At 46.0% G+C, this 20,181-nt stretch overlaps 1 protein-coding gene across 1 annotated transcript; it reads left to right on the top strand.

Moving 5' to 3' along the window:
• The first annotated feature begins 24 nt into the window (after positions 1-24).
• LOC131106081 (uncharacterized) lies at positions 25-19,523 on the top strand. The gene is made up of 2 exons (XM_058054820.1): positions 25-7,766; positions 16,916-19,523. Exon 2 carries the CDS (start codon positions 17,207-17,209, stop codon positions 18,188-18,190), a length of 984 nt encoding a protein of 327 aa, XP_057910803.1. The 5' UTR covers positions 25-7,766; positions 16,916-17,206; the 3' UTR covers positions 18,191-19,523.
• Positions 19,524-20,181: the final 658 nt, after the last annotated feature.

Raw genomic sequence — 20,181 nt, 5'->3', positions numbered from 1 at the left:
TAGAAGTGAATAGAAGTCATCTCCTGCCGTAAAGACCTTAGTATCGGTGTAAAATTGAACCAGCATACTCACCAACAACTTAATCCGCTACTGTATGTGTACACTCACCACTCATTACTATCAATGTTGCTGTAGCTCTCTCCACGACAACAGACACAGGTCGTGAAAAGAGGTCCTTAAAGTCTTGGAAGTCCGGATGACTGTTAGCTTCCCACTTAGACAGTACGTGCAAAAGACGTGCTGTGCGTTTATAACTTCCCCTTTTGTCCTTCACTTAATGCTGCCACTTAGCAGCACAAACAAGAATATTTAGTTCCGCCATGGGAACAACGAAAACATACACAATAAATTCATTAACTTATTTGTCATTTAATTACAATAATGTACAATATTTTAACCCGTTTTAAGCTTCAATGAAATAAATTATTAATTAACTAAATTCATGAACTGATTTAATAATTATGCTTAGTGCATTTCTGTAACAGCACTTACACTCCCACCAAATCACTTAAACTGTAATTTGTGATTTTCTTGTAAGCAAAACTAGGAATGAGTGAAATGCCTAGGATGCATGTGAATGTGATCTAACTAGCTTCAAGTAGTGTGACCACTTTGTGAATAGGTCTCTCAATGTGTACTGATGTGGTATGTGATTTGCCTTTATCAAATGTAGTATCAGTGATCAGTAGTTTCAGTTTTCGCACCATGCCGTCTGGACTGGGGTACGTTTCCACAACTCTGGCAAGCTTCCACTCACTTCTTGGTGAGTTGTCATCTTGTACGATCACAATGTCATCCACTTGTGAGTTCCTTAAGGGTCTTTGCCATTTTTGCCGCTGTTGGAGGTTTAGTAGATATTCCTGTTTCCATCTTTGCCAGAATTCGTTGGCTAGGAACTGCACTCTTCTCCACCTTTTGTTCAGATAGAGGTCTTCCTTGCAAAACTGTCCAGGTGGGGGCAGTACGATCGACGATTTCATGGTCAATATATGGTTAGGGGTCAGAGGCTCTGGGCCAGTAGGATCATGGAGCTGTTCAACACTCAAAGGCCTGCTGTTGATTATAGCCATTGTTTCATAGAGAAACGTTCTTAGGGTTGTGGTATCAAGCCTGCCTGCAGACTTGTCAAGCATGACAGTCAGGATGCTGCGAATTGTTCGAATCTGACGTTCCCATACTCCACCCATATGACTTGCACAGGGGACGTTCATCACAAATTCACAACCCATTGCTCGTTGCCGTTCCTGATCCATTCCCTTGAGCAACTCAACAAACTCTCTCCTTGCTCCCATGAAATTTGTTCCCCGATCGCATCTCACTTGGTGGACAGGTCCTCTGATGGCTATGAATGTTTGAAGCGCATTCATGAACGCATCTGTTGTTAAATCATCCAGTGTTTCGATGTGCACTGCTCTACAGCATAAGCATGTAAACAGCAATCCATATCGTTTCAATTCTTTTCTTCCTTCCTTTATGAGAAAGGGACCAAAACAGTCAATGCCGCAGTATGTAAAGGGAGGGGATGCTTCTGTTCGCTTCTCTGGAAGGTCTGCCATATGCTGAACCTCGGTTGTTCGTCTGTATTTCCTACATGTAACACACCTGTAAATGTGCGAGGATACCACATTTCCACATCCTATGATCCATATTCCGTGCGCTCTTAACTCGTTCATGGTCATGCCTCTTCCTTGGTGATGTACACGCTCATGATGATGTTTGATGAGCAGGGCTGACACATGAGATTTCTTGGGAAGTATAGCAGGGTGTTTTACATCATAGTGCAGGGCTGACTGGGATAGCCTTCCTCCCACCCTGAGAACATTGTCGGTGTCCAAGAAGGGATTTAAGCGATGTAGCTTGGTGTACTTGTTTGAGGTGCCTTCCCTTTGGAACTTTATTATGCAGATGTCTTCAGCAAAGGCTTCTGCTTGCACTAGCTTTATTATTTACATCACACATTATGGCTACTGGACCCTTTCTGAATCGACACAGCACACCCACTAATGTGTTCGTCAGGTCTGGTCCTGTCAAAAGATGATCATTCAGAGAGGTTTCTTGGAAGCGTGCTGAACAGTCGAAGACCACACGGATCTTCCCGGGTTTGTGGGGGTGGTAGACTCCGTGATGCGGAATAAACCATGTTGGTTGGTTATCGAGTTCGGACTTTGGAACTTTCTCTGCATCTCCTCTCTCTATTATGTCATTCATGAAATGGACATAGTCCTTGTAATATTCCTCCTTTCTCCTGAGTCGTCGCTCTAATGAGGCAAGCCTGTGGACCGCACACGGTTTATTGTTTGGGAGAATGAGTTTTTCTGTCTTGAAAGGAAGCGGGAGCTTGTAGTGGCCATCTTCCTTTTGTCTTATTCCCTCCTTCACCTTTGACAGGAAAAGAAGGTCTTCCTGGGAGACTGGATTGTCATCTGCCGTGTGATCCACAAAGTCGGACTCTAGAACTTTGATTACATCCATTGGGTTGATCTCTTTAACTCGGTTTCTACACACAAGGTGCACTTTTGTTTTAAGCTCATCTGATGGCTGTACAGTGGAAGTAACTTGTCGTATTATGATTCTGTGACTGGTTCCTATTGCATCACTATAATCACTTGCTGGATTTGAGCAACCCACAATGCTCCAGCCGAGATCTGTTCGCTGAACATATGGATAGTTTTCTTTGCTGGATAGGACCTCTCTTGGAAGAAGGGCTTGCTGGCAGTTATAGCCGATCAAGAGGCCTACTTCACAGTCCAGTGGTGGTGGTATCTTGTCTGCCAGTTTATGCAGGTGAGGCCATTTTTGAGCTGTCTCTGAGGTGGGTATGTGCGTTCTATCGGCAGGAATGAATTCTCGAGTAAAGAGTGGTGGCAATGAAATCCTTTTCTGTAAGTTGTATCCTCTTACTTGTAGGTTTGTCAGTTTCTGACAGGGGCTAACTGTTGACCTTGTTGACATTGTAGATAGCCGTAAACTGACATTTTCCTTGTTTGTGTTTAGATCCTGGGCAACTTCATCTAGGATGAAAGTCGTGTCACTCTGAGTGTCCAAGAGCGCATAGACCAGGACTTCATGGTCTGGTTCCTTTGTTGATGAAACCCAGACTGGAACTATGGAGGATGTTTGCGTGCTTCTGGCCCTTTGTATGACTCTATTAGTGGTCGATGTTGCATCTATTTCTTTGGGGTCTGTTTCCTCCTTTGAGTTGTCGTTTCCCTTAGGTGTCGACCTTTGACTTCCATTGAAGTTGTCATCGTGCAAACACGTTGGGTGTCTCTTCTGACACTTTTCGCATTTGTCCTTGTTGTCACACTTTCTTGAGTGGTCACCTGTCTTTAAACATCCAAAGCAAAGCTTTTCTGCTTGCACAAACTTGACGCGATCTTGGACAGTCCTTACACTAAACTTTCTGCACTTAGCAAGGGCATGACCTGTTCTTTTGCAGAAGACACATAATGGACTGTCGTTCTGTGTCGTGTTTGTAGACAATGTCTTTGCTTGAATGGCTCGACCTTTGGTGTATTTTGGTTTCTCACCCTGTACGCTCTTAAGTGCATATATGGAGGATATAGGATCACAAGCCAGCTCTGCTTCCTTTGATAGGAAGTTTACGAACTCTTTGAATGGTGGGTAAACAGCATTGGCTTGTCTGACTTTCATGACTGTACGATTCCACCTTGACACTAACCACTCGGGTAATTTCATCAGAATTTTTTGACTCTCATTGCAGTCGTTGAGAACTTCGAGTGTCTTAATGTGAGGCATTGCAGCTTCACAGCTCTGGAGGAAGTCTGCGAGTTCTCTTAGCTCACATCCATCCCGAGAGCTTATTTTCGGCCATCCATGTAGCTTATCTCTGAAAGACTTCCCGATCTCCAAAGCGTTTTTCTAGCAGCTGCCAAGCAGAGTCGTAAGCTGCTTCAGTGCCTACTAGGAAAAATCCTTCTACAGCTTTCCTTGCAGCACCACCTAGGTACTTTCTCAGGTAATACAGTTTTTCGTTCTTCGGAATGTTTTTTCTGTCTATTAATGTCTTGAAAGACAGTCGCCAGTCTTTGAACTTCAAAGGATCTCCATCAAATGTTGCAGGCTCTGGTATTGGAAGGCGATTAGCACTTATAGCTTCTGCTAGCACATTAACCAAATCAGAGTTGTTCTGCCCTTGACACATGGATGATGGAGCTGGTGAAGCTTGAGGCACAAACTGAAAGCCTTGGGAAATAGGAACTTGGTTTGTGACTGATTGAGACTGGGGAATGAATGGTGGACTTGAGGGGTCGAGATCTTGCGCTGTGGCTGGCAGAGGCTGAGGAATGAATGGTGGACTTGAGGGGTCGAGATCTTGCGCTGTCGCTGGCAGAGGCTGAGGAATGAATGGTGGATATGAGGAATGGAGGTTGTGAGGTTCTTTAGTTTGTATAACATCATGCAGCAGGTCAATTGCATCTGAATTTTCTTCAGCTTGGTGATAGACCTTTGCTCGAGCTCTTGCAGCATTCAACTTCTTAAGTTCTTCAAGACGTTCAAGCTTTCTGCGCTTACCTTGCATTACTTGTTGTCTGGCTAGGTTCTCAGCTTCCAACTGTTGTAGTTCTGTTGCCTCCTTTTCCTGTTCTTCCAACACTGCTAATGCTTCCTGAGCTGCAGCAGCTTCAGCCACAGCCTCAGTTTTCTTGAATGTGTGGATGCTTGAGAGAGCAGAGCCACATTTTGATCGATGTGATGGTGGCATTGATAATGAAACTGTCGAGTCCATAATTGATCCAACGTCGGGCCAAGGTTCTTCTTTACACTCGAGCAAGTACGTTGCATATTTTCAATCATCTCCATTAATTCATCTTCAGAGGCCTCATCAGTCAATATTTCCTTTCCTATTCTTGCTTGAGACTTCCATCTTTCATAAACAATTCTGTACCGACGTTGTACATCCTTCAACCTTTCCTCTTGAAATTCCTTTCCCTTTTTAGTCAGGGTTCGAGCTCTTTCACTTCTTCGCAACTCTTCCCTTTCTTCAGCAGCTTGAATGTCAGCGGCATGGGATTGAGCTGTTCCTTCCGTGTTTTGGTGGTGGGTCTTTGTGTTTGCGTCAGACATTTTAAGTGAATTGAATCACTATGTGTAATGTTAGTTACAATATTTCTTCAATGAGTTGTTATTAACTATGTGGAGGCTGTGTCAAGACTGTGTTTACGTGTGAACCTCAATTTATAGTGTATAAACTGATGTAAACTTAAATTACCTTACCTCATTAGCAAATGAGAAACTTGCTTTAGCACAAATATGCAAACATCAATCTTAAACGCTGACCAAATGTGCTAAGAAATGTGTTAAATCACCTTATCTTGATGAAATAAATGTTTTTAGTGACTCTAAATTTCACTGGTGTTACCCTTTACACCTAAAGTAAATGCCTTCTCTTTACCATTAACCTTCAAATCACAAATCTTAGTTTCAACCTAAAACGTTTCTTTCACCTTTAAACCTTAACTTATTAGTTTGCTTATGGTTAAATTACCATTTAGACCTTATGACATGTAGCTACGAACGTCTGCATATAAAATGAATCCCAAACGTATATGCTTAGCACAGTAAATAATCAGTAAGTAGACCTGAGTTCTTGGCTGCAACTTCCGGGTTTAAGCCCTTCTCACACCACTTCAACTTTAAGACTTTGGTAGAGCACTTCTGGCCTTGTCCCGTTGGATTGCAGCTTTAACGCAGTCTATGATCACCGTTACTTGGAGTCGCTATGCCGATAATGCACCGTGGGCTTGGTCATCTGACATGGTGGATGTTCGTTGCGTCGTCATCCGCTGTATGCTCCGGTCTCTCCTACCCGCGATGAGCAGGCGAGTTCTCACTGTAGCTCTTTTCACGACCAGCAGCCAACGAGGTATATATTTTAAGTTGTTAATTAGTTTTATGATATTAAGTTTCATTTGAATATGTTTCATATGACGGGATCATTTTTGTGACATGTACCGTTTGTATCCGGTTGAATGCAGTTCTCACGGCGTGAAGGCATGGATGTATGAGAAACAAGCTCATATATTAAACGCCCGTTTCAAAGAACCGACCTGTGTTTGTTGTCGTGGAGAGAGCTACAGTTGCGGTCTGGTGACGTACCCTACACGTCGCCATTTAGCAACTGTTGCTGCCACGTGGGTTCGATTCATTCTGAAAAAAATAAGCCGAAATCATTCGTGCAATTCAGCGACCATTGGAAAGAAAAAATGGAAAGTGTCTCCTTCGGCTAGGGGCCTGGTTGTGGATCTGGGACCTCTGGGTCCCCCGCCCTTTAACGCGCCGGGTTCTGCTTCCTGGGGGTGTGGGGAGGAGGGCGGGGTGTCCAGCCGTGGGCGGGCTCCCTTCCGGTTGGCGGGGGCGCCCTTGTGCCCACTGGTGTGTGGCCCTCGATGCCCTTCTGCCCTAGTGGGGTCTCCTGCCGGTCTAGGGGGTGTGGCTCTCCTCCGGCCTGCTGGCGCCCTGTTGCTGGTCGGGATTGCTCCTCCATGGACCCTTGCTGGTCTCTTTGGCGGGTCTTGGGGAGTCAGCCAGGTGGATCTCTGGCGGTGAGAGCTTGACCTGGCTGCGCGGGGCGGGGTTTACTGAGTGGTAGGAGGCAGTCCCTCTCCTTTTGTCATTCTCAGTGACAATTACACATTCACACACACGCATTCATACATATGAGCACACTTACACTGAAAAAAAAATATTTTTTTGGCCCTGTAATTATTACCTCAAATATTAAATTTTACAAGGATTTATTATTTAACTTCTTTTACTCTAAAATCTCACTCTTTATTTAATGCCTTACTTAATGATTGTGTGTAACTTTGTATCCTCACATTTATATGTACATTTGATCACTGACACCAAGTAATATTTACATAACTAATGTATTGATTTTATAACCTGATACCAGATTGTAAAATGTACTTGGGTAATAGCAGTGAACCTGGCTACCTTGTGGCCATTCTGCGCATGCGTCAGAGGGTCGCGAACACTCAGACTTCCCAAGGCAAAGTTTGAGGGCGCCATGTTTTCACAGGAGACGGTGGATGACGACATGGACAGTCGTTTAACAAGGAAATTCATCGATGTGGAGCCATATAGGTAGGTCATATGCTTATCTGACTTTTTTCTGGAACCTTTCCTCATCTGTTTACGTCAGTGTTATAATATAAAATACTCGACGTTAGCATTAGCTTACCTTTAGCCTGCCAGCTTGCTAGCTATCAACTGCGAGCTTTGTAGAGGTGTTTTCGGTTGCAGAACAGGAGGTTTTTATGTTTATTAAATCTGTAAGGATTCATTCCTTACATATGTTATTTGATTATCTTGGCTATTTCAACTAAGACGCCTGACTGAGAAGGTAACATTACAATAATAAGTATATAGTTATTTGAATCTGTAAATTGCAGTTTAGCCTTTGTTAAGTTTTATTGATTTAAAAGACTTGGATAATGGAGTTCCACAACAATATCCCGTTGTGAGGAAAAAAGAAGAAGTTTTGTTTAGGTTTCAAGACACAGATGAATAAATATTAGTATTACAAACTAAGTTGATTTTGAGTGTTTTGTTTTTTTTAAAAAAACAACAAATATTGTCAAGCAGCTCTGTAGTTTAGACTAATGTGCACGCAATCTGAAACCATTGTGATGATTTTAGATTTTGTATTGTTGCCATAATTGAAATGATTTCTCTATCCATTTCACAGAATATTGAAGGACGTTGACGCTCAAGAATTTGGTCTCAACAGCTTAGACAAGGTATCAGTACAGCTGTTGAATGACATGACATGGTTTAGTTATTCATTCATTCATTCATTTTCTATGTCGCTTATCCTCACTACGATGGGGGTATGCTGGAGCCTATCCCAGCTAACTTCGGACGAGAGGCGGTGTACACCCCAAAAAATTCTGGTGTGGACCGGAGGCCAGCCAATCCCAGGGCACATAAACAAACAACCATTTACACTCACATTCATACCTATGGACAATTTGGAGTCGCCAATTAATCCAGCATGTTTTTGGAATGTGGGAGGAAACCGGAGTACCCGGAGAAAACCCACACATGCACGGGAGAACATGCAAACTCCACACAGAGATGCAGCGGAGAATCTAACCCAGGTTTAGTTATGAAATGCTTAATTTATTTCACAGGTACCTCAACCTGTAGATGTGTTGTGTTTTTGTGCACCGTGATCAAATATGTCCCTCCTTCTGATGAGCACATATATAAACGGCTCCTCTGCCAAATGTTTTCATTCAATGTGGCTGGCAAGTAGCTGTTTGTCTGATGTGTGAAAGCAGTACATACACGTGTTGAACGATTTCACTGTTATCGTAAAAGTTACAGTTCAGCACATTTTATTGTGTCTTTTAATTGTAATTATTTGCATAATTGTGAATGTAAAACAAATCTCCAATGATATAGAATGTGTTCTATGGTATTTCTAACCACACTCAGTGGTTGGAAGTAAATGGAAGTAAATACACCTTTACTACAAATGTAGTACAAATGTAGTAAAGGTGTTCTGGTTTGAAATAATGTTTTGCAGAAGATGTGTTAAGATAATTTCATTTAATTCAAAGAAGGCCATCTTAAAAAATACAACACAATCATCTTAGAAAAGTGTTGTAGGTGGTAGCTTAAATCTCATGTAAATATTACTTATAAATTGCTCCAAATTAATTAAGGGAAAACTAGTTAAACAATCCTGAAAAGCGAGTATATTTACATGGATTTTTAAGTAGATTCAAAGGTAGTTTTGAGTAACATTTACTAGCAAAGAGAGTACCTTTTGTGTCTAAGACAGTAAATCTCAAGTAATGTTAAAGAGTATTTTAATTTAAAAAATAATCCTTGCTGTGAAGTAAATTTTACTTGAATATTTCCCAAGTAAAAGTTACTTGGGAATTGTGCGTGCAAATTGTTACCTAGCTTTTCTCAAGTAAATGGCATTCCAAATTTTTTCAGTGTATATGAATATGCACAGAAGTACAGAAGTACCCGCCACCCTATGCGCACTCACAGCACATGGGTGCTTCTCTACACAATCTACCGTCTTATCTTTGATGTCTTTATGCTATTGGTATGCTATTATTACAGTAATAATGACGTCAAGCAGTGAGGTTTTAATTACTGCAACTCTATTGCTGTAATTCTGTTTACTGTCACGGTTCATGTCTTCATTGTCACTATTGCCACTGGATATTGCTGGTATGCACAAAAACACAACATATGCACAAATGTATGCTGGTCTATGCTGTTTTTTCCAGCAGTACGGTGCTCCCACTACCTTTTGGTCTCTGCTGGTGTGGTGGAGCAGCTGGTAAGACCAAGCAAGACCAACATACTGTAAACTGTTTGGATGCTGGTGACTAACCCTTGAAATTGTAATAGTTTCCTGATCACCAGGAAGCTGGTCTGATGACAAAAGCCAAAGCACATGAAAATATTGCAATGTTTTCTTTGTGTCATGATACCAACTACTCGAATGAAGAAAGCAAAGTTTTAATAACAGTGGGTTAGCCAACATTTAATGAATATACATAACAAATACATACATTACCAATGTGCCATTAAACAAAGATGCAATTAAAATAAAATTAACAATTTACTTGCACGTATTTAGGTTCCAGTAACCTGCTTACATTCTGACTCTAAGTTGCGTTTTTGTTTGTTTGTTGTCCATATTTTTTCTGTGATGCAGCGCCATGCATTTCCCCATCTGGGCCCCGTTTCAGGAAGCAGGTTTAGTGAAAACTCTGAGTAGGTTAACCCTGAAATGACGGAAACTCTGAGTTTTCCGTTTCACAAAGGGAGGTAAGTCAAACCAGAGACAGAGGAGTAACTCCAGCCTGTTTCACAGAGAGAGGTAACTTAACCTCGGTGTCAGTTACTATGGCAACAGACTCTGTGAACATAACCTGGTCGGGACCGGGTTTTCTTCAATGAACCTCGAGTTTCTTTCTGTCTCCGCCCTCTTACGCTACACAAGGTGTGATTCATTCATTGTCGCGCGTGTTTTAAAGCCAGTTTGGTTGTTTTTCATAATCACCATCACCAACAGCAGTAAAATAAACAGAAAGACAAAAACAAATTTATTTGGTCTTCTTTATTTCCTACAAATAAGAAAAAAAAATGGTTTCTTACTTTTTAATTGTTACAATCATCAACACAATTCACCTATGACCATGCACCCACCTCTAACTTGTGTTTTAATAATTCAATTTCCAGATCCGTTTTAGTTATCTGGCGGTCCAGCAGCACCATTTCTTTTTCTGTTTTTTGTACTGTTTTTAATAAATGCACTTTGTAGATTTCTTTTAGTGGTAGCTGGGAACACATAAGGATGACATTATACAGTTGCACATGAATTCCACTGAATTGACCTCTGGAATTTACTGAATATCTCACTGTGTCAATCTGTGCTGTGGAGGTTGAGGGACCCTCTTCCTGCTGCCCAGCCATGCTCTGTTAAAATGGATAAGAATCCGTTAATACTTCAGTGTAGGCTAAAAGTCACTATAATCCACAAAAGCATGTAAAGACATGTGAATGGAGAGGAAATCAGTAACATCAAGATTTTACCTCTGTAGGCCTCTCAGGCTCTCTCTCAGACACCACGGAGAAGGCAGCAGACATTGTGGTCCCATCATCTTCATCATCCTGTTTAGAGTGTTGTGTTTCACTATGCTATACTTTAGATATGGCATATGGCTTGCTTGGGGGGCGGGGTGGTGGGCTCTGGGTCGTGGGGGGGCCTCGACCAAGGGTTGGGGGGTGGGGCTGGCCGGTGGCTCACGGGCGGCCCCTGCTATTTGCCGGTGTCTGGTTGGCCCCTTCTGTCTCCGGTCTGGTGGCGGTCTTCCCGCCTCCGGGGTGTCCTACTTGGCGGGTCCGTGGGTGGATGGGAGATGTGGTGGAGACGGGTCGGCGCTGTGGTGGAGGGTGGGACTGGGGGGGCCATTCACTTTTTGCGGCTGTTGGGGTATCGTCTGCCTGGTGGGCTCTGCTGCCTGGTGTGTGTGTCTCTGTCCCGCCCTGGCACTCTTGGCTCACGAGCCCGGGGGGTGGGGTTGGGCTCTTCCCCATGCGGGTCCGGGTTCTCCTGCGGTCTCTGTGGTGTCACTCCCTGGGCTGCCATGGTGACGGATGTGTTGCCGGGGCGCGGTTCCTGCTGTTCTGGTGGTTGTAGGAGCTGCCTCGGGGCGTGTGGTTTGTCCGCGGCTCCTGGTGGTCCGGGGGTGGCGTAGCTGGCTCAATCTCTGGTGGGGCCCTCCGGGGGGGAGCTGGCAGGCCGGACTGGCCACCACGATGGGCTGGGTGGGGCCCGTGGTTGGTCCTGTGGCCCAGGGCTTGCTCCGGGCGGCTGGCTTGCCCGGCTCGGTTGGCCGGTAGTGCGGGGTGGGCGTGTGTGGGGCCCCGATCCTCCCTGCTGCACTGCACCACCTCACATACATGTAGGACTTTGGGGGGTGGCCTGCAACTGGTTTTGCCGGGGGCGAAGGGTTTCCTTGCGGATGCCCTTTTGTCCTCGGCATTCCTCTGGCTGGTCACCCTTCAATTTTAACCGCACCTTAGACACTCAGTTCTGGGGGGGGTCTGGGCAGGCAGGGGACCCACCATTGCTCAGCTTCCCTCCACACACACACACACATACACATACACCACACACATAGGTCAGCCATATGGGGCAGGCCAATTTTTAATTGCACTATCTACACAATACCATCTTCACACACACAGGTGTAGCGGGCTGGACCGGAGAGCCTACTGCCTACCCCCGCGATTGGCCCGCTGGCTGCTGGGGCTTGGCGGCTCGCTCGGGGTGCCCTGGGCTGCAGGATATTTTGGTCTGGTCTGCCTGGCCTTCCTGGGGGTCCCGCTGGAACCAGCTGACGCCGGGGCTTGCCCTGGTGTCATGGTTGGCGCTACCTCCCTGGATCTGTCCTGGGTCGCGGGCGCCAACGTGCCCTTGGGGGGGCGTTCACCGGCCTCCAGGCAGTGGGGTCCGCGCTGCTGGTGGCCTGAAGTCTACGGTGGTGGCTTGGGGTTGTTGCGCTGTGGTGGCTGCTGCGGGGACCGGGCTGTGTGTTGGGAGGGGACCTGATCCTGCTCGTGGGTACGGGGGCCGGGGTGGCGTGTGGGGATGGGGAGCATGCTCCTCGGGGTGGGGCCTGCTGGGGGGGCGGTGCTCTTTCGGGCGTTTGGGTGTCTGCTGCCACTGGTCCTATGCTCTGCCGCATCGCTGTCCCTGTCTTTGCCCATCCCCAGTCTTGCCTTAGGGCTCGTCGGGGATGGTTCTCCGGTACGTGGGCGGAGCGCTGCTGGTTCTGGGGGCGGGGGGGGGGGGGGGGGCTGGCCCTCCCGGTGGATGGTGGGGTCCGTCGGGGGCCTTGCGCTGGTCTTAACTCCTCGGCTCTGGTGCGTGGCCTCCCCGTGACTTGGAGCTGTGGCTCTCCCTCACGGGGGTGAGCTGCCCGGCGGAATGTCGGCCGGCGCAGTGGAGCGCCTCACCACTCGCCTGCTCGCCCCCTCCGCTTGCTCATGTGCGGGCCTCCTCCCCTCGCCCGCTCCTTTGTCTGCCACACTGCAGTAGCCCTGATGCCGTGGTCGAGGGGAGTCTGGGGGTGCTATGCCTTGGCGGTCCGTACCTCCCTGGGCTCGGGGCCTGGTTGTGGGTCTGGGACCCCTGGGTTCCCCGCCCTGTGATGCCCCGGACGCCCCACCCGGGGACGTCCACAGCATGTGTGTGTATTGAGTGGATGGGGTGTGCATGTGTCTAACTTTATTTTATGTATTTATTGTTTTAAATACTTAGATAATTAATGATTAGTTTTATTATAATTCGGGCCTGGGGTTACCTGGGGCGGGCCTGGTTCTGCTTCCTGGGGGTGTGTGGGGGGCGGGAGGCGGTGCCTCCGGCCGTGGACGGGCTCCCTTCCGGCCGGCGGGGGCGCCCCTGTGCCCACGGGTGTGTGGCCTTTGATGCCCTTCTGCCCTAGTAGGTTATGGTCTCCCGCTGGTCTCGGGGGTGCGGCTCTCCTCCGGCCTGCTGGCGCCCTGTTGCCGGTTGGGATTGCTCCTCCATGGCCTCTTGCTGGTCTCTTCGGGGAGTTGCTTCGGGGGCGGGTCTTGGGGAGTCGGCCCTGGCTTTGCCCACACCCACGGGGCCGGAGGATCTCTGGCGGTGGGGGCTTGACCTGGCTGCGCAGGGCGGGGTTTGCTGGGTGGTAGAAGGCAGTCTCTCTCCTTTTGTCATTCTCAGTGACAATTACACATTCACACACTCGCATTCACATACACAACACACCTCCATATGGGCACTCACAGCACATGGGTGCTTCTCTATACAATCTACTATCTTATCCCTGATGTTTATATAGTATTGGTATGCTATTATTACAGTAATAATGATGTCAAGCAATGAGATTTTAATTACTGTAACTGTATGGTTGCAATTGTGTTTACTATCATGGGTCATGTCCTCATTGTTACTATTGCTACTGGTAAGTTGGACTGTTTCATTTCACTGATATCATCTTCAGGGTGACCCTTAGCCATCATTGACATTTAACTGTTCTGTTTGTCACTGTTGTTGTTTTGGGAATTCTTGTTGCTGCTGTTTTTGTCTCTCCCTCTACTGCCCCCCCCGACCCCACCTTTCTCTTCTCTCTTCTTCTTTTCTGTTCTTCTTCTTGCTCCGGTCCGGTCGTCCCAAATGGCATAACAAAGACATCAAATAACGGCAAATAAAATTTCATGGTACAGGGAAGTTGTAGCCAACACCTTTCCTGACACAGAGCAAATCTGTCTAGCATGTAAGGGCATTTAGATCAACAATACTATCTGCCCCAATGGCTGGACGGGACAAAAAAAAAAAAAAATAGATATGGCATAATCTCTGGACTATTGGCTACTTACAAACAATGAAAGGGAAATTAACATTGAACTATAGGCCCAAAAGAAGTTTGAGGCCTAGGCCTATTGCATCTTATCAAGGCTGGTGGCTCCTGTGTAATCATGTCCAAGGATGAGGTTCCTCCAGGGATCCCCTCTGCGACTGGCCTCCCGACAGTCTGACTCATGGCCAGCTCCTCTGCCTCGGTCAGACGCAGTTTTGCGGGCATCTGCCCGCTTTCTGTTGGCTGAGTAGAAGTTAGATGTTGCTTTTCATATGTCTGATTTAACTGTATACAGGCGACATTTATGTGTGTGAAAACAATATTATGTTGGAGATAATGCACACTGAAACAGCCGCTGAATGATATTTAGTGGTAAACATGATTAAAAAGAGGCACCCTGACTGTTATGCTGAGGGCTTACCTGTTTGAACAATGTTTTTATATTTCATCTTCAGCTGCTTCCACGTTCTTTTTTCGCCGGTGGGATTACATCTAAGTGACATAAATTGTAGCTGTAACACCATTCTACTTGTTTGCATCTGTAGCCTAATATTATTGTGATTGCATAAATGTATATAATAAATTTAAACTTACGCATTGACTCGAGCACTAATCTTCTCCCACGCCGACTCGCGTTCTTTCGCTGCTGCAGCCGTGTTGCTTTTCTTTTTAAAAACGCTTTCAATGTTGCTTTTCTTTTTAAAAACGCTTTCAATGTTGCTTTTCTTTTTAAAAACGCTTTCAAATTCGCCGTATGACCGCATTAATATATCCAGTTCCAGAGGACTGAAATATGACGATCTTTTCTTATCACTCGTTGCCATGGTGAATCGAGGGAACGGGGCTCCATTGATCAGGGCTTTTTAAAGTCGTGGTGCACGCGCTTAACTCAGAGTGAACAAACTCTGTGTTGATTGAACCAAATGAAATCACCTGTTCTGAAACCCGTAACTCAGAGTTTCCTGTCTCAGAGTAGATCAACTCAGAGTTCAGGGTTAGACTCAGAGTTGGTTGAACCTGCTTCGTGAAACGGGGCCCTGGTCTGCAGCTTAGTTTCCTCCAGATTTGATTCTATGACATACACTGAAAAGACATGTTGAAATAAATTGTGATGAAATAATAGTGATGCTCCTGTCACACGACAACAATCAATGTTAATACTCCATATCAGCTAACACTTCCTTTTGGGGTATGATTATTAGCTATTAATGAATTAACCTTTAAGTGACAAAAAGGCTAGTAATAGCTCTACAAGGGTCTACATCGTTAGGACTGCAAGCCAGGTTTGAATCAGAGAGGAGTGTGCTGTCCTCAATACGTGACTGTATGCTGCTAGACAGCTAGCCGACAAATAAAGAAAGGCTTACTTATCTTGATTCAGTTAAGCTTTCTTTGTTGTGCGTGTGTGTGTGCGCGCGGTAACTGTAACATACAGAGAATACAATTACTATCTATAAATGTGTATTAAAGATGCTAAACACAAGTAGGTAGCCAAAACACAAGCTAGCTAACAGCTACATCACACCAAATTTACAAACATTCAAAATAACAATTCAGGGACATTTAAGATCACTATTTCAGGTGCTTTTTACACAGATACTCACAAAGACGAAAGTTTCCCAAGGCTCAAACATTCTAGAACAAACACAGCTTGTTTTTGAGCGTTTCAAACTTCATTTCTGCCATTGCTAGCTTGGGCTTCACAGAGAGAAGAAAAAAAAAGTCAAAGATTGTCTACTCACTCTTCCTGTCACTGAAGCAATTGTTTTTTAAAAATGTCTCACTTATTTTGTAATCATTGCTATTTAACCAGTTTTGCTCTACATTATAACATATTCATTTAACGACTATGAAGCTGTTTACACATTTTAAATCAACTCAGAAATCTCATGAAACCACTGTCTTTCACCCCAAGACATGACAAGGGGCATTTGGTTTATTGATAACATGGGACTTTCTGCTGTTAGCTGCTGGAGGATAACTCATTATTACAAGCAGCAGGGATGAAAACATACTTTGGGTGAAAACTTTCCAATATGTACTCCAGTTTTCTGGTGTGGTTCTAGAAGCTTTCTTTGTAATTGTAATTGTAATAACCTCACCATCAATAAACCTCACTGCATGTCACTGTTTCACAGGGACAAACATCAAACAAACAACAAACATCATTTTGGCATCTGTAGTGACGGGGGCATTTGGGCTGAATATGGCATGTAATTAGTGTGTAATTAATGCCAGTATTTATTTTTCACTTATAACATTATGGTATCATGTGGTGTGATTTATTCAGGGTATAAAAGAACGTGCTATATAAGAGAAAAGGGTAAAAAATATTCCAGAGCTTCCTTCTGCTTCTTTTTTTGTCTTTATCACATGGACGTGGTTTGATAGAAATGTAAGAATAATAGTCTGCATTCTGACGTTTTCAATAATGCAAATTTCAGATTCAATGTCTTATTTTGAGTTGAGTATATTTCCTGAAACAACTTTCTTAAAACGTAAATAAATATAAATATATATAAATGAAGCTTTTTCAGCTGTGACATATGACTCAAAACAAGATGTTTTCAAGTCCCTTTGACTTAACAAAATTTTCAGGCTCTATTGTATGAAAAAAGTAAGAAAAGTTCTGTCCTTACAGGTCAGTTGTTGTTAAGAGGAACAAATTCAATCTCTGTAAATTCATAATTCGCTGAAGGGAAGTAATCCAAGCATATCTTATAGCTCATATGATATTGTTAAGCCTTTTTTAAATAGAGAAAGTTTAGACACAGTTATTACCGTGTGGCGGCCATTTTGGGTTTAGATGGCCCTCAGCCTTGTCTCACAGGCAGGTTCATTGAAGGTATTGAGCTCCTGCACACACTCGTGACCAATTATTGTATATTGTATACATATTGTATATTGTAATTCTTGAAATGAATCAAGTTTTAATAAAAGCAATCTAGACGAAGATGTTGCTGCTCAGTGTCCTCACTGCTGTCCATTCATATCTGTCCTTACAGATTACTGTATTTTGTTACTGTGGTGCCATATCCTGGGACCCATAACAAATTCTGGGGGCTCCTCCGGGATCTCTCGTCCACTTAACTGGAGGAGCAGGTCCAGTGATACTAGAACCACGGCACCAGCGTGACAAGGTGTGACTGTAGCCAAGAAGCAAGCCAGCAGGTGGCCCCGGTGAGCAGGATTTGGGCGTCACAAAGGGAACCGCGCTGCTTGATCGGAGGCTCCACGTACACAGGTCACCACAAGAGTGTTCAACAGATCCACATAGCACTGCTAACCCCTACATCATGTCTGTCATGCGTAATGAACTGGTGTGGAGCATTAAGAAGAACTTGTTCAGACTTTCAAGCGCTGACCTCTACCAAGTAGCAAGGAGAATCGCAGCTGATGGACAAGACACTGTCACGCTAAGCGAAAGTGATGATGAGAACTCCATGAACTATATCACCACTCATCTGCAGTCCCACACCTTACTTGAACTCGAAGATGAAGGTATGGGTCAGCTGTTAACACTGAATGATATAGTGTGCAAGATGGTGTCCGGTGCTGCTATTGGTTTACCTGCTAACGTAGATGTTGATATTACGCATGCCTTGTCTCGCTCCACCTTATCAACTGTAACTGCAGAACACACCCCACCACCATCACACCCACATTCACAACACACTACTACACAGCTAGATAACCTCAGCAACACTACTAACATCACTCAACATGAGACAACCGCACAGTCAGTAGGAGAACTAAGGCGGGTGTATGATGAGTTAGGTGAAAGCATAAGAAGGTATGAGGCTGAAGGTAGTCGCCAAGCCACTACGCTTAGCATGTCCAGACCACCGCCATTTACTGAGGGAATGGTCTCCCTAAAAGACTTACCATACATTCAATGCCGTGAGTTTAAAGTACATGGGGGCCAAATTGCAGACAATACTTCGGACATTACCTATAACAACATTAGCAAACAAATTGATGAGGGTGTTAGAGAAGGCTTTACAGGGACAGAAGTAGTCAGGGGTTTGTTAAAGATTGTCAAACCCAGCACCTTTAGGGATATGCTGGCAAACAAAGATGAAATCAGTGTCCTGGAACTCAAGGGCTTTCTTAGGTCTCACCTCGGCGAAAAGGCAACCACAGAGATGCTCCAGGAGCTAATGTGTTCGAGACAAGCCGAGCAGGAGTCACCCCAGCAGTTCCTGTACCGCATTATCAGGCTGAAACAAAAACTGTTATTTCAGTGCCAGAGTAGAGACAGAGGGCCGACAGATGTATGAACAAGGCAAAAACGGAGCTGGAAAAGACACAAACCCATCAACACTGGAGCAACTTAGTAACCAGGTGGCGAACCTGACACAACTAGTGGCAGCACTGATGGAACAACAAGCAGCCAATGTTTATGGGACCTGTCCTTCCATGCCATCCAAGCCTGTTATTCAGAAGCCACTAACCCCGAGTCCAAATCAAACAAAAGCAAGGACAGCTCTCTGCCCTAAGTGCACTGAACAGAATATCCCCGAGTGTGACCACTGCTTTACCTGTGGACAAGCGGGGCATCGAGCGGTGGGATGCTTGAAGCGGACTAAGTTTCAGTTAAACGGGGGAGGGCCTCTGACAAGGGACAGCCAGAGGCCAATGCACAACCCCAGTTCCCATCAATAAGGGGGGCCAAAGGACCATAAACATCAACAGGCTGAGGTACTTTCAGACCATGATACCCCCATCTCCAGAGCACCTTTGGTTGGTAATAGGAGCCTGTTGAAATGCCTAATAGGGGGATACCCAGTGAGCGTCCTATTTGATTCTGGTTCACAGGTGAGCATAATTGATTGTGATTGGGCTGACACCCACATCCCCAACTATGCAATAAGGCCACTAAAGGAACTGATTGAGGAGAACCTTGATGTGTATGCTGTAAACGGACGAGCAATCCCCTATGATGGATGGGTTGAACTAACCCTAACCCTAACCCTAACCCTAACCCCAACCTCACTATACAAGTGCCTTTCTTAGTCAGCCAGTTGCCCCTATCTCAGCCACTAGTAGGAGCGAATGTGCTTCAGGCAATCATCAAGAGGCAAGAACTATCCGGGGATGCTGTGGCCACAGTTACCGGCCTTCTCTGTCGTGCATTCCAGATGGAAGCAGATTACATCCAAGCTATGGTCAACTTTCTCCAGTTTCCCCAAGAAACGCCCTGTGACCCAGGTACAGTGAGGGTTGGAAAAGAAAACATCAGTATTCCAGCTGGAAGAACTGTGAATGTTTGGTGCAGGATACCGCCAAATATTTGTACCTCAGACCCCTTTGTCCTGTATGAACCCATGGATGATGACAAAGCCTTAATTCTTGACCAAGGCAAAGCTTACCACCAGGGCTTTATAGCAGAGGGATCAAGATACCTGACAGCCTTCATAACTCTTTGGGGTCTGTATGAGTGGATCAGGATCCCATTTGGGCTATCAAATGCCCCCGCAGCCTTCCAGAGGAGCATGGAAGAGATGCTGCGGGACGAATGTTGCATCCCCTACCTCGACGCAACACTGTGGGTGCGTGGGTACCGGGACGGGTAGCGGTTGGGGAGGTGCTCTGCGTGGCGCGGGCCGGGATTGGTGGGGGGCTTGCTTGGGGGGCGGGGTGGTGGGCTCTGGGTCGTGGGGGGGCCTCGACCAAGGGTTGGGGGGCGGGGCTGGCCGGTGGCTCACGGGCGGCCCCCTACTATTTGCCGGTGTCTGGTTGGCCCCTTCTGTCTCCGGTCTGGTGGCGGTCTTCTTGCCTCCGGGGTGTCCTACTCGGCAGGTCCGTGGGTGGATGGGAGATGTGGTGGAGACGGGTTGGCGCTGTGGCGGAGGGTGGGACTGGGGGGGCATTCACTTTTTACGGCTGTTGGGGTGTCGTTTATCTGGTGGGCTCTGCTGCCTGGTGTGTGTGTCTCACTCACTCTTGGCTCACGTGCCCTGGGGGCGTGGTTGGGCTCTTCCCCATGTGGGTCCCGGTTCTCCTGCGGTCTCTGTGGTGTCACTCCCAGGGCTGCCATGGTGACGGATGTGTTGCCGGGGCGCGGTCCCAGCTGTTCTGGTGGTTGTAGGAGCTGCCTCGGGGCGTGTGGTTTGTCCGCGGCTCCTGGTGGTCCGGGGATGGCGTAGCTGGCACAATCCCTGGTGGGGCCCTCCGGGGGGGGAGTTGGCAGGCCGGACTGGCTGCCACGATGGGCTGGGTGGGGCTCGTGGTTGGTCCTGTGGCCCACGGCTTGCTCCGGGCGGCTGGC

This window comes from Doryrhamphus excisus, chromosome 18, assembly GCF_030265055.1.
Source record: "Doryrhamphus excisus isolate RoL2022-K1 chromosome 18, RoL_Dexc_1.0, whole genome shotgun sequence".
NCBI lineage: Eukaryota > Metazoa > Chordata > Actinopteri > Syngnathiformes > Syngnathidae > Doryrhamphus > Doryrhamphus excisus.
This window is presented reverse-complemented; position numbering and strand designations above follow the sequence as displayed.

Coding starts and splice junctions, on each gene's coding strand:
- LOC131106081 (XM_058054820.1), top strand. CDS start 17,207: ATGTCTGTCATGCGTAATGAACTGGTGTGGAGCATTAAGAAGAACTTG.